This window comes from Oncorhynchus nerka, unplaced genomic scaffold (assembly GCF_034236695.1).
Source record: "Oncorhynchus nerka isolate Pitt River unplaced genomic scaffold, Oner_Uvic_2.0 unplaced_scaffold_4959, whole genome shotgun sequence".
NCBI classification, from domain to species: Eukaryota; Metazoa; Chordata; class Actinopteri; order Salmoniformes; family Salmonidae; genus Oncorhynchus; species Oncorhynchus nerka.
The window spans coordinates 1-13,751 of record NW_027036344.1 but is presented as its reverse complement, the minus strand read 5'-3'; the positions used below and the strand labels follow the sequence as shown (position 1 = coordinate 13,751).

Below are 13,751 nucleotides of genomic sequence, written 5' to 3'. Positions count from 1 at the left end.
CCTCCGTCTCCCCGTCTCAGGTCTCCCCCGTCTCCGTCTCCCCATCTCCGTCTCCCCCGTCTCCAGTCTCCCCCCCGTCTCCGTCCAGTCTCCCCTGTCTCCGTCTCCCCGTCTCCGTCTCCCCCATCACCGTCTCCCCATCTCCGTCTCCCCGTCTCGTCTCAGTCTCCCCATCTCCGTCTCCGTCTCCAGTCTCCCCATCTCCGTCTCCCCCGCTCGTCCGCCAGTCTCCCCGTCTCGTCTCCCCGTCTCCGTCTCCCCCCATCCCGTCTCCCCGTCTCCGTCTCCGTCCAGTCTCCCCCATCTCCGTCTCCCCCGTCTCCGTCTCCGTCTCCAGTCTCCGTCTCATATACCCAGTCTCCGTCTCCCCCGTCTCCAGTCTCCGTCTCCCCGTCTCCGTCTCCGTCTCCCCGTCTCCAGATCTCCCCATCTCCGTCTCCGTCTCCCCGTCTCAGTCTCCCCCGTCTCCCCGTCTCCGTCTCCGTCTCCCCCATCTCCGTCTCCCCGTCTCGTCTCGTCTCCCCCATCTCAGTCTCCGTCTCCCCCATCACCGTCTCCCCGTCTCCGTCTCCCCCCGTCTCACCGTCTCCGTCTCCCCGTCTCCGTCTCCAATCTCCGTCTCCCGTCTCCGTCTCCCCGTCTCCGTCTCCCCGTCTCCGTCTCCCCCGTCTCCCCGTCTCCGTCTCCCCCGTCTCCGTCTCCCCCGTTTCACGTCTCCGTCTCCCCATCTCCGTCTCCGTCTCCCCGTCTCCGTCTCTGTCTCCCCATCTCCGTCTCCGTCTCCCCATCTCCGTCTCCGTCTCACTCCGTCTCCGTCTCCCCCATCTCGTCTCCGTCTCCCCGTCTCCATCTCCCCGTCTCTGTCTCCCCGTCTCCCCATTTCACGTCTCCGATCATCCCCAAGATCTCACAGATCTCACCCCAGTCTCCGTCTCGCATCTCCCCTGTCTCGCAGATCTCCCCAGTCTCCGTCTCCCCCATCTCCGATCGTCTCAGTCTCCGTCTCAGTCTCCCCGTCTCCCCGTCTCCAGGTGCTCCTCCATCTCCGTCTCTCCCCCATCTCCGTCTCCCGGTCCTCCGTCTCCCCCATCTCCGTCTCCATCTCCCATCTCCGTCTCAGTCTCCCCCGTCTCCCCCGTCTTCGTCTCCCCCGTCTCCCCGTCTCCGTCTACCCCGTCTCTGTCTCCCCCATCATCGCGTCTCCCCGTCTCTCGTCTCCCCGTCTCCGTCTCCCCCGTCTCAGTCTCCCCCATCTCCAGTCTCCCCGATCTCCAGGTCTCCAGGTCTCCCCAGATCTCCGGTCTCCCCCGTCTCAAGTCTCCCCGGTCTCAGGTCTCAGTCTCCCCCGTCTCCGTCTCCCCCGGTCTCCAGGTCTCCCGTCTCCGGTCTCCCCGTCTCCAGTCTCCCCCGTCTCCGTCTACCCCGTCTCTGTCTCCCCATCTCCAGTCTCCCCGTCTCCAGTCTCGTCTCCCATCTCCAGTCTCCCCCATCTCAGTCCGTCTCCCCCGTCTCACGTCTCCGTCTCCCCCGTCTCCCCATCTCAGTCTCCACCCGTCTCCGATCTCAGTCTCCGTCTCCATCTCCCCCGTCTCCGTCTCACGTCTCCCACTGTCTCCGTCTCCCCCCGTCTCCGTCTCTCCCGTCGTCCTACCGTCTCTGTCTCCCCTCATCACCGTCTCCCCCGTCTCCGTCTCCCCATCTCAGTCTCCCGTCTCTGTCTCCCCCGTCACCGTCTCCCCCATCTCCGTCTCCCCGTCTCCAGTCTCCCCCATCACCGTCTCCCCGTCTCAGTCTCCCCCGTCTCCGTCTCCCTGTCTCAAGTCTCCCCGTCTCAGTCTCCGTCTCCCCCCATCTCCGTCTCCAGTCTCCCCCGTCTCCGTCTCCCCCATCTCCGTCTCTGTCTCCCCGTCTCCGTCTCCCACGTCTCACGCTCTCCCCCGTCTCAGTCTCCGTCTCCCCCGTCTCCGTCTCCCCACGGTCTCCGTCTCTCACGTCAGTCTCCATCTCCCCTAAGTCTCCGCCATCTCCGTCTCCGTCTCCCCATCTCCATCTCTCCCGTCTCACAGTCTCCGTCTCCTCCCATCTCCGTCTCCAGATCTCCCCGTCTCATCAGTCTCGATCTCTCCCCATCTCCGTCTCCCCCATCTCCGGTCTCCCCGTCTCCCCATCTCGTCTCCGTCGTCTCCCCCATCTCCGTCTCCCCGTCTCCATCTCCGTCTCCCCCATCTCCGTCTCCAGTCTCCCCCCGTCTCCGTCTCCGTCTCCCCCGTCCTCCGTCTCCCCCCATCACCGTCTCCCCGTCTCCGTCTACCCCGTCTCTAGTCTCCCCGTCTCCACGTCTCCGTCTCCGTCTCTGTCTCCCCCGTCTCCGTCTCCATCACGTCTCCCCCATCTCCGTCTCTCCATCTCAGTCCTCCCCATCTCCGTCTCCCCATCCTCCATCGTCTCCCCCGTCTCAGTCTCCCCCCATCTCAGTCTCCGTCTCTATCTCCGTCTCAGTCTCCCCGTCTCCCCCGTCTCCGTCTCCCCAGTCTCCCGTCTCCCCGTCTCCAGTCTCCCCGTCTCCGTCTCCCCCTTCTCCGTCTCCCCCGTCTCCAGTCTCCTCCGTCTCCAGTCTCCCGTCTCAGGTCTCCCCCTTCTCCGTCTCCCCGTCTCAGTCTCCCCCGTCTCCATCCGTCTCAGTCTCCCCCCGTCTCAGTCTCCCCCATCTCCGTCTCCCACGTCTCCAGTCTCCCCGTCTCCGTCTCCCGCCGTCGTCTCCCCGTGCTCCGTCTCCCCGATCTCCGTCTCCCGTTCTCCGTCTCCCCGTCTCACGATCGACCCCGTCTGTCTCCCCGTCTCCATCTCCAGTCTCCGTCTCCCCCGTCTCCGTCTCCCCCGTCTCCCCGTCTCCAGTCTCCCCATCTCACGTCTCCCCGTCTCCCCCGTCTCAGTCTCCCCATCTCCGTCTCCCCGTCTCGTCTACGCCCCCAGTCTCGTCTCCCCCATCTCAGGTCTCCCCTCGTCTCCGTCTCCCCTCGTCTCACGTCTCCCCCATCTCGTCTCTCCATCTCCGTCTCCCCGTCTCCAGTCTCCCCCGTCTCCGTCTCCACCACGTCTCCGTCTCCCCTATCTCCGTCTCCCGTCCATCTCCAGTCTCATCTCCGTCTCAAGTCTCCCCCATCTCCGTCTACCGTCTCCAATCTCCGTCTCAGATCTCCCCGTCTCCGTATCTCCCCAGTCTCCGTCTCCCCGTCTCAGTCTCCCCGGTCTCAGTCTCCGCCAGTCTCAGAGTCTCCCCCTTCTCCGTCTCCCCCCGTCCTCCGGTCTCCTCCAGTCTTCAGGTCTCCCCAGTCTCCGTCTCCCCCTTCTCCAGTCTCCCCGTCTCCGTCTCCCCGTCTCAATCCGTCTCAGTCTCCCCCCGATCTCAGATCTCCCCCATCTCCGATCTCCCGTCTCCGTCTCCCCCGATCTCACAGATCTCCCCCGTCTCAGTCTCCCCGGTCATCCGTCTCCCCACGTCTCACCGTCGGTCTCCCGTCTCCGTCGATGCCCCCGTCTCTGTCTCCCCGTCTCAGTCTCCCCGTCTCAAGTCTCCCCGCTCTCCCCCGTCTCCGTCTCCCCCCATCTCCGTCTCCCCGTCTCCCCGTCTCAGTCTCCCCCATCTCCGTCTCCCCCGTCTCCGTCTCCGTCACCCCCGTCTCAGTCTCCCCCATCTCCGTCTCCCCTCGTCTCCGTCTCCCCTCGTCTCCGTCTCCCCATCTCCCGTCTCCCCCATCTCCGTCTCCCCGTCTCCGACTCCCCCGTCTCCGTCTCCCCGTCTCCGTCTCCCCCGTCTCCGTCTCCCCGTCTCTGTCTCCCCCGTCTCCGTCTCCCCGTCTCCGTCTACCCCCGTCTCCGTCTCCCCATCTCCGTCTCCCCGTCTCACGTCTCCCCATCTCCGTCTCCCCCCGTCTCCCCCTGTCTCCGTCTCCCCCCGTCTCCGTCTCCCCCATCTCCGTCTCCACCCCGTCTCAGTCTCCCCCATCTCCGTCTCCCCGTCTCCGTCTCCGTCTCCCCGTCTCTGTCTCCCCCGTCTCCAGTCTCCCCGTCTCAGTCTCCCCCATCTCCGCCTCCCCGTCTCCGTCTCCACCGTCTCCGTCTCCCCCATCTCCGTCTCACCCCGTCTCAGTCTCCCCCCATCTCCGTCTCCCCGTCTCCGTCTCCCCCCGTCTCCGTCTCCCACGTCTCCGTCTCCCCGTCTCCGTCTCTCTCCGTCTCCCCGTCTCCGTCTCCCCGTCTCCGTCGTCCCCGTCTCTGTCTCCCCGTCTCCGTCTCCCGTCTCCGTCTCCCCGTCTCCGTCTCCCCGTCTCTCCCGTCTCCGTCTCCCCCATCTCCGTCTCCCACGTCTCCCCCGTCTCAGTCTCCCCCATCTCCGTCTCCCCGTCTCCGTCTCCGTCACCCCCCGTCTCCGTCTCCCCATCTCCGTCTCCCCTCGTCTCCGTCTCCCTCAGTCTCCGTCTCCCCATCTCCGTCTCCCCATCTCCGTCTCCCCGTCTCGACTCCCCGTCTCCGTCTCCCCAGTCTCCGTCTCCCCGTCTCCGTCTCCCCGTCTCCGTCTCCCCCGTCTCCGTCTCCCCGTCTCTGTCTCCCCCGTCTCCGTCTCCCCAGTCTCCAGTCTACCCCCGTCTCTGTCTCCCCCCATCTCCGTCTCCCCGTCTCCGTCTCCCCATCTCCGTCTCCCCGTCTCCCCCTGTCTCCGTCTCCCCGTCTCCGTCTCCCCCATCTCCAGTCTCACCCCGTCTCAGTCTCCCCCCATCTCCGTCTCCCCGTCTCCGTCTCCGTCTCCCCGTCTCTGTCTCCCCCGTCTCCGTCTCCCCGTCTCAGTCTCCCCCATCTCCGCCTCCCCGTCTCCGTCTCCCCGTCTCCGTCTCCCCCATCTCCGTCTCACCCCGTCTCAGTCTCCCCCCATCTCCGTCTCCCCGTCTCCGTCTCCGTCTCCCCATCTCCGCCTCCCCGTCTCCGTCTCCGTCTCCCCGTCTCCCCGTCTCCGTCTCCCCGTCTCCGTCTCCCCGTCTCCGTCTCCCGTCTCGTCTCTCCCCGTCTCCGTCTCCCCGTCTCCGTCTCTCCCCGTCTCCGTCTCTCCCCCGTCTCCGTCTCCCCGTCTCCATCTCCCCAGTCTCCGTCTCCCGTCTCCAGTCTCTCCCCGTCTCCGTCTCCCCCCATCTCCGTCTCCCCCCATCTCCGTCTCCCCACGTCTCCGTCTCCCCCATCTCACGTCTCCCCCGTCTCCGTCTCCCCATCTCTCAGTCTCCCCGTCTCCGTCTCCCCGTCTCCATCTCCCCCGTCTCCGTCTCTCTCTCCGTCTCCCCCATCTCCGTCTCCCCGTCTCCCGTCTCCGTCTCCCCGTCTCCGTCTCCCCGTCTCCGTCTCCCCCGTCTCCCGTCTCCCCCGTCTCCGTCTCCCCGTCTCCGTCTCCCCGTCTCAGTCTCCCCCGTCTCCCCGTCTCCCCGTTTCCGTCTCAGTCTCCCCCATCTCCGTCTCAGTCTCCCGTCTCAGTCTCCGTCTCCCCCATCTCCAGTCTCCCCCGTCTCCATCTCCCCGTCTCCGTCTCCCCGTCTCCGTCTCCGTCTCCCCGTCTCCGTCTCTGCTCCCCATCTCCGTCTCCGTCTCCCCGTCTCCGTCTCCCCGTCTCCGTCTCCCCCATCTCCAGTCTCCGTCTCCTCCATCTCCGTCTCCCGTCTCGTCCCGTCTCCGTCTCCCCCATCTCCGTCTCCGTCTCCTCCGTCTCCGTCTCCCCGTCTCAGTCTCCCGTCTCCGTCTCCGTCTCCCCCCATCTCCGTCTCCCCCGTCTCCGTCTCCCCGTCTCCGTCTCCCCGTCTCCGTCTCCCCGTCTCCCCCATCTCCGTCTCCGTCTCCCCGTCTCCGTCCCGTCTCCCCGTCTCCGTCTCCCCGTCTCCGTCTCCCCATCTCCGTCTCCGTCTCCATCTCCGTCTCAGTCTCCCCCGTCTCCCCCGTCTCCGTCTCCCCCATCTCCGTCTCCCCCATCTCCGTCTCCGTCTCCCCGTCTCCGTCTCCCCCATCTCCGTCTCCATCTCCATCTCCGTCTCAGTCTCCCCCGTCTCCCCGTCTCCGTCTCCCCGTCTCTGTCTCCCCCATCTCCGTCTCCCCCGTCTCCCCGTCTCAGTCTCCCCCATCTCCGTCTCCCGTCTCCGTCTCCGTCTCCCCCGTCTCCGTCTCCCCCGTCTCCCCGTCTCAGTCTCCGTCTCACGTCTCCCCGTCTCCGTCTCCCCGTCTCCGTCTCCCCGTCTCCGTCTCCCCCGTCTCCGTCAATCCCCGTCTCTGTCTCCCCAGTCTCCGTCTCCCCGTCTCCGTCTCCCCGTCTCCGTCTCCCCCATCTCCGTCTCCCCCGTCTCCCCCGTCTCAGTCTCCCCATCTCCGTCTCCCCGTCTCCGTCTACCCCCGTCTCCGTCTCCCCGTCTCCGTCTCCCCAGTCTCACGTCTCCCCATCTCCGTCTCCCCGTCTCCGACTCCCCCGTCTCCGTCTCCCCACGTCTCCGTCTCCCCTCGTCTCCATCTACCCCGTCTCCGTCTCCCCCATCTCCGTCTCCCCGTCTCCGTCTACCCCCGTCTCTGTCTCCCCATCTCCGTCTCCCCCGTCTCCGTCTCCCCCATCTCCGTCTACCCCCCGTCTCCCCTGTCTCCGTCTCCCCCCATCTCCGTCTCCCCCCGTCTCAGTCTCCCCCATCTCCGTCTCCCCGTCTCCGTCTCCCCGTCTCTGTCTCCCCCGTCTCCGTCTCCCCCGTCTCAGTCTCCCCCATCTCCGCCTCCCCCGTCTCCGTCTCAGTCTCCCCCGTCTCCGTCTCCCCATCTCAGTCTCCCCCATCTCCGTCTCCCCGTCTCCGTCTCCGTCTCCCCGTCTCTGTCTCCCCCGTCTCCGTCTCCCCCGTCTCCGTCTCCCCTCCGTCTCCCCCTCCGTCTCCCCCGTCTCCCCGTCTCAGTCTCCCCCATCTCCGTCTCCCCCGTCTCCGTCTCCGTCTCCGTCCCCCGTCTCCGTCTCCCCGTCTCCAGTCTCCCCCATCTCCGTCTCCCCGTCTCCGTCTCCCCGTCTCCGTCTCCCCGTCTCCATCTCCCCCGTCTCAGTCTCCCCCCGTCTCCGTCTCCCCCGTCTCCAGTCTCCCCCCGTCTCCGCCTCCCCCGTCTCCGTCTCCCCCCCGTCTCCTGTCTCAATCCCCCCATCTCCGTCTCCCCCGTCTCCGTCTCCCCCATCTCCCGTCTCCCCCGTCTCCGTCTCCCCCGTCTCCGTCTCCCCCCCCGTCTCCGTCTCCCCCCCGTCTCCCCCGTCTCCGTCTCCCCCCGTCTCCGTCTCCCCGTCTCAGTCTCCCCGTCTCCGTCTCCCCGTCTCCCCCCGTCTCCGTCCCCGTCTCCGTCTCCCCGTCCTCCGTCTCCCCCGTCTCCCCCGTCTCCCCCGTTTCGTCTCCGTCTCCCCCATCTCCGTCTCCGTCTCCCCGTCTCGTCTCCGTCTCCCCATCTCGTCTCCGCCCTCGTCTCCATCTCCCCGCCTCCGTCTCCCCGCCTCTCCGTCTCAAATCTCCCCGTCTCCGTCTCTGTCTCCCCATCATCTCCGTCTCCCCCCGTCTCCGTCTCCCCGTCTCCGTCTCCCCATCTCCGTCCCCGTCTCCTCCATCTCAGTTCTCCCCCCGTCTCCGTCTCCCCGTCTCGTCTCCCATCTCCAGTCTCCGTCCTCCTCCGTCTCCGTCTCCGTCTCCGTCTCATCCCCGTCTCCGTCTCCCCGTCTCCGTCTCCCCGTCTCCCCCGTCTCCGTCCCCGTCTCCCCGTCTCGCCCCGTCTCCGTCTCCCCCATCTCCGTCTCCGTCTCGTCTCCGTCTCGGTCTCCCCGTCTCCCCCGTCTCCGTCTCTCCCCATCTCCAGTCATCCCCTATCTCCGTCTCTCCGTCTCTCCGCGTCTCAGTCTCCCCAGTCTCCGTCTCCATCTCCATCTCCGTCTCAGTCTCCCCTCCGTCTCCCTCGTCTCCCGGTCTCCGTCTCCCCGTCTCCGTCTCCCCGTCTCTGTCTCCCCATCTCCGTCTCCCCGTCTCCTCCAGTCTCAGTCTCCCCCGATCTCCGACTCCCCCCGTCTCCAAGTCTTCGTCTCCCGTCTCACGTCTCCCGTCTCCCCCGTCTCAGTCTCACGTCTCCGTCTCCCCGTCTCCGTCTCCCGTCTCCGTCTCCCCGTCTCCGTCTCCCCGTCTCCGTCGGCCCCGTCTCTGTCTCCCCGTCTCCGTCTCTCCCGTCTCCGTCATCCCCGTCTCCGTCTCCCCCATCTCCGTCTCCCCCGTCTCAGTCTCCCCCGTCTCCGTCTCCCCCCATCTCCGTCTCCCCGTCTCGTATACCCCGTCTCCGTCTCACCGTCTCCGTCTCCCCCGTCTCCGTCTCCCCCATCCGTCTCCCCGTCTCCGTCTCCCCCGTCTCCATCTCCCCAGTCTCCGTCTCCCCTCGTCTCCATCTACCCCGTCTCCGTCTCCCCGTCTCCGTCTCCCCCGTCTCGTCTCCCCCGTCTCGTCTCCGTCTCCCCCCGTCTCCGTCTCCCCCATCCTCCGTCTCCCCGTCTCAGTCTCCGTCTCCCCACGTCCTCCGTCTCCCCCGTCTCCGTCTCTCCCCGTCTCTGTCTCCCCCGTCTCCGTCTCCCCGTCTCCGTCCTCTCCCCGTCTCCGTCTCCCCCATCTCCGTCTCCCCCCATCTCCGTCTCTCCCCCGTCTCCGTCTCCCCCATCTCCGTCTCCCCCGTCTCCGTCTCCCCCGTCTCCCCGTCTCCCGTCTCCCCGTCTCCGTCTCCCCCCGTCTCCATCTCCCCCATCAGATAAAAGTTATTGATTAACCTACTGATTTGCGGTCGCTCGGTAATACCATGGAGAATGTGCTGGCGCTGTGACAATTCCTAACTGCGGTTGAAAATGGACCATTTAACAATGTGTCAGAGAGGTCACGTTAAGGCTCGACACTAACCTCCCGACCCTAGCCTGAGGCTATAGTACTGATTAGTGTGACCTCCAACGTTCTTTATTGGTTGATAGATTTTTGTATTATTAGAGGAGATATGGACGGGAGAGGAGTAAACTATCAGTCTGGTGACCTCGTGACCTCTAACTAATAATAGGTTTATATATATGAGGTTTCTACTGACCTCGTGACCTCTTAACTAATAATATGTTTATATATGAGGTTTCTACTGACCTCGTGACCTCTTAACTAATAATAGGTTTATATATGAGGTTTCTACTGACCTCGTGACCTCTTAACTAATAATAGGTTTATATATGAGGTTTCTACTGACCTCGTGACCTCTTAACTAATAACAGGTTTATATATGAGATTTCTACTGACCTCGTGACCTCAACTAATAATAGTTTTATATATATTTGAGGTTTCTACTGACCTCGTGACCTCTTAACTAATAATAGGTTTATATATGAGGTTTCTACTGACCTCGTGACCTCTAACTAATAATAGGTTTATATATATGAATATATATGAGGTTTCTACTGACCCCGTGACCTCTTAACTAATAATAGTTTTATATATATGAGGTTTCTACTGACCTCGTGACCTCTTAACTAATAATAGGTTTATATATATGAGGTTTCTACTGACCTCGTGACCTCTTAACTAATAATAGGTTTATATAGGAGGTTTCTACTGACCTCGTGACCTCTTAACTAATAATAGTTTTATATATATGAGGTTTCGACTGACCTCGTGACCAGCTAACTATGCTCAAGTAGGTATGTGTGTGGGGTTTCTACTGACCTCGTGACCTCTTAACTAATAATAGGTTGATATATATGAGGTTTCTACTGACCTCGTGACCCCTAACGGACCAGGAAAAACTCTGGACCTTAAAGGCAGGTAAGGACATCACTAAAGTCTAGAGGTTTTCCAGTTCAAGTGGTCAGAAAAATAACTCTTGGCTCTTACAAGTCTGCCTCAGCATTTTTAAAACCATTCAATTAAAAATAAAGTTAACAACTTGAAACCACGGTTCAATCCCTGTGTCCACCCTCTTCCCCTGCTTAGGTCTTCTTCTTCCTCTTCTGAGGAGGACGAGGAGGGAGGAAGGATCGGAGGACCAAAATGCAGCGTGGTAAGTGTCCATCTTAGTAAATGAACACTGAACAAAAACAACTAAATGAACGAACAAAAACCGAAACAGTTCTGTCTGGTGCAGAAACAATCACCCACGAAACCCAGGTGGGAAAAGGCTACCTAAGTATGATTCTCAATCGGAGAAAACTAACGACACCTGCCTCTGATTGAGAACCATACCAGACCAAGCTGTAAAAACACAATATAGCAAAAGCGGACATAGACCAACCCACCCCAACTCACGCCCTGAGCCAGCCTAAAACAGAGACAGAACAAAGAACTAAGGTCAGAACTTCCCTCTGTTTCTCCCCCTGTCTCTATCCCCCCTCCCCCTGTCTCTATCCCCCCTCCCACCTGTCTCTATCCCCCCCTCCCACCTGTCTCTATCCCCCCTCCCACCTGTCTCTATCCCCCTCCCACCTGTCTCTATCCCCCCCTCCCACTCTGTCTCTATCCCCCCTCCCACTCTGTCTCTATCCCCCTCCCCCTGTCTCTATCCCCCTCCCACCTGTCTCTATCCCCCTCCCACCTGTCTCTATCCCCCTCCCACTCTGTCTCTATCCCCCTCCCACCTGTCTCTATCCCCCTCCCACTCTGTCTCTATCCCCCTCCCCTCTGTCTCTTATCCCCCTCCCACCTGTCTCTATCCCCCTCCCCTCTGTCTCTATCCCCCTCCCACCTGTCTCTATCCCCCTCCCCTCTGTCTCTATCCCCCTCCCACCTGTCTCTATCCACCCCTCCCTCTGTTTCTCACCCTGTCTCTATCCACCCCTCCCCTCTGTTTCTCACACCTGTCTCTATCCCCCCTCACCTGTCTCTATCCCCCTCCCCCTGTCTCTATCCCCCTCCCCTCTGTCTCTATCCCCCTCCCCTCTGTCTCTATCCCCCCTCCCACCTGTCTCTATCCCCCCTCCCACCTGTCTCTATCCCCCTCCCACCTGTCTCTATCCCCCTCCCACCTGTCTCTATCCCCCCTCCCACTCTGTCTCTATCCCCCCCTCCACCTGTCTCTATCCCCCTCCCACCTGTCTCTATCCCCCTCCCTCTGTCTCTATCCCCCCTCCCACCTGTCTCCTATCCCCCTCCCCTCTGTCTCTATCCCCCTCCCCTCTGTCTCTATCACCTCACCTGTCTCTATCCACCTCCCGTCTCTATCCCCCTCCCCTCTGTCTCTATCCCCCCTCCCCTCTGTCTCTATCCCCCCTCCCACCTGTCTCTATCCACCCCTCCCCCTGTTTCTCACCCTGTCTCTATCCCCCCTCCCACCTGTCTCTATCCCCCCCTCCCACCTGTCTCTATCCCCCTCCCACCTGTCTCTATCCCCCCTCCCACCTGTCTCTATCCCCCTCCCACCTGTCTCTATCCCCCTCCCACCTGTCTCTATCCCCCTCCCACCTGTCTCTATCCCCCTCCCACCTGTCTCTATCCCCCTCCACCTGTCTCTATCCCCCTCCCACCTGTCTCTACCCCCCTCCCACCTGTCTCTATCCCCCTCCCACCTGTCTCTATCCACCCCTCCCCTCTGTTTCTCACCTGTCTCTATCCCCCTCACACCTGTCTCTATCCCCCCTCCCACCTGTCTCTATCCCCTCACACCTGTCTCTATCCACCCCTCCCCTCTGTTTCTCCCCCTGTCTCTATCCACCCCTCCCCAATGTCTCTATCCACCCCTCCCCCTGTCTCTATCCACCCCTCCTCCCTGTTTCTCACACCTGTCTCTATCCCCCCTCACACCTGTCTCTATCCCCCTCCCACCTGTCTCTATCCCCCTCCCACCTGTCTCTATCCCCCCTCCCACCTGTCTCTATCCCCCTCCCCCTGTCTCTATCCCCCCTCCACCTGTCTCTATCCCCCCTCCACCTGTCTCTATCCCCCTCCCACCTGTCTCTATCCCCCTCCCACTGTCTCTATCCCCCTCCCACCTGTCTCTATCCCCCTCCCCCTGTCTCTATCCCCCTCCCCCTGTCTCTATCCCCCCTCCCACCTGTCTCTATCCCCCCTCCCACCTGTCTCTATCCCCCTCCCACCTGTCTCTATCCCCTCCACCTGTCTCTATCCCCCCTCCTCTCTGTCTCTACCCCCTCACCTCTATCCCCCCCTCCCCTGTCTCTATCCCCCTCCTACCTCTATCCCCTCCCCCTGTCTCTATCCACCCCTCCCCTCTGTCTCTATCCCCCCTCCCACCTGTCTCTATCCCCCTCACTCTGTCTCTATCCCCCTCCACCTGTCTCTATCCCCCCTCCCACCTGTCTCTATCCCCCCTCCCACCTGTCTCTATCCACCCCTCCCCCTGTCTCTATCCCCCTCCACCTGTCTCTATCCCCCTCCCACCTGTCTCTATCCCCCCTCCCACCTGTCTCTATCCCCCCTCCCACCTGTCTCTATCCCCCTCCCACCTGTCTCTATCCCCCCTCCCACCTGTCTCTACCCCCTCCCACCTGTCTCTATCCCCCTCCCACCTGTCTCTATCCACCCTCCCTCTGTTTCTCACACCTGTCTCTATCCCCCCTCACACCTGTCTCTATCCCCCTCCCACCTGTCTCTATCCCCCTCACACCTGTCTCTATCCACCCCTCCCTCTGTTTCTCCCCCTGTCTCTATCCACCCCTCCCCAATGTCTCTATCCACCCCTCCCCCCTGTCTCTATCCACCCCTCCTCCCTGTTTCTCACACCTGTCTCTATCCCCCCTCACACCTGTCTCTATCCCCCTCCCACTCTGTCTCTATCCCCCTCCCACCTGTCTCTATCCCCCCTCCCACCTGTCTCTATCCCCCTCCCACCTGTCTCTATCCCCCTCCCCTCTGTCTCTATCCCCCTCCCACCTGTCTCTATCCCCCCTCCCACCTGTCTCTATCCCCCCTCCACCTGTCTCTATACCCCTCCTCTGTTTCTCACACCTGTCTCTATCCCCCTCACACCTGTCTCTATCCCCCCTCCCACCTGTCTCTATCCCCCTCCCACCTGTCTCTATCCCCCTCCCACCTGTCTCTATCCCCCCCTCCCACCTGTCTCTATCCCCCTCCCCCTGTCTCTATCCCCCTCCCCACCTGTCTCTATCCCCCCTCCCACTCTGTCTCTATCCCCCCTCCCACCTGTCTCTATCCACTCCCTCCTCTGTTCTCCACCTGTCTCTATCCCCCTCCCCCTGTCTCTATATCCACCCCTCCTGTCTCTATCCCCCTCACCTGTCTCTATCCCCCCTCCACTCTGTCTCTATCCACCCTCCCACCTGTCTCTATCCCCTCTCCCACCTGTCTCCTATCCCCCCTCCCACTGTCTCTATCCCCCCCTCCCACCTGTCTCTATCCCCCTCCCCTGTCTCTATCCCCCTACCTGTCTCTATCCCCCTCCACCTGTCTCTATCCCCCCTCCCACCTGTCTCTATCCCCCTCCCACCTGTCTCTATCCCCCCTCCCCCTGTCTCTATCCCCCTCCCACCTGTCTCTATCCCCCCCTCCCACCTGTCTCTATCCCCCTCCCCTCTGTCTCTATCCCCCCTCCCCACCTGTCTCTATCCCCCCTCCCACTCTGTCTCTATCCCCCTCCACCTGTCTCTATCCCCCCTCCCCTCTGTCTCTATCCCCCCTCCCACCTGTCTCTATCCCCCCTCCACCTGTCTCTATCCACCCCCTCCCTCTGTCTCTATCCCC

At 62.6% G+C, this 13,751-nt stretch overlaps 1 protein-coding gene across 1 annotated transcript; it reads left to right on the top strand.

Moving 5' to 3' along the window:
- Positions 1 to 955: 955 nt before the first annotated feature.
- LOC135566437 (proline-rich protein 36-like) lies at positions 956 to 10,098 on the top strand (the record flags this gene model as incomplete). Its single annotated transcript, XM_065014148.1, has 10 exons — positions 956 to 1,031; positions 1,244 to 1,385; positions 1,545 to 1,600; positions 1,865 to 1,992; positions 2,096 to 2,993; positions 3,136 to 3,611; positions 7,695 to 7,849; positions 8,064 to 8,184; positions 8,303 to 8,571; positions 10,032 to 10,098. Coding segments are annotated over 10 exons (2,388 nt in total), but the record flags the coding sequence as incomplete, so codon positions are not given.
- Positions 10,099 to 13,751: the final 3,653 nt, after the last annotated feature.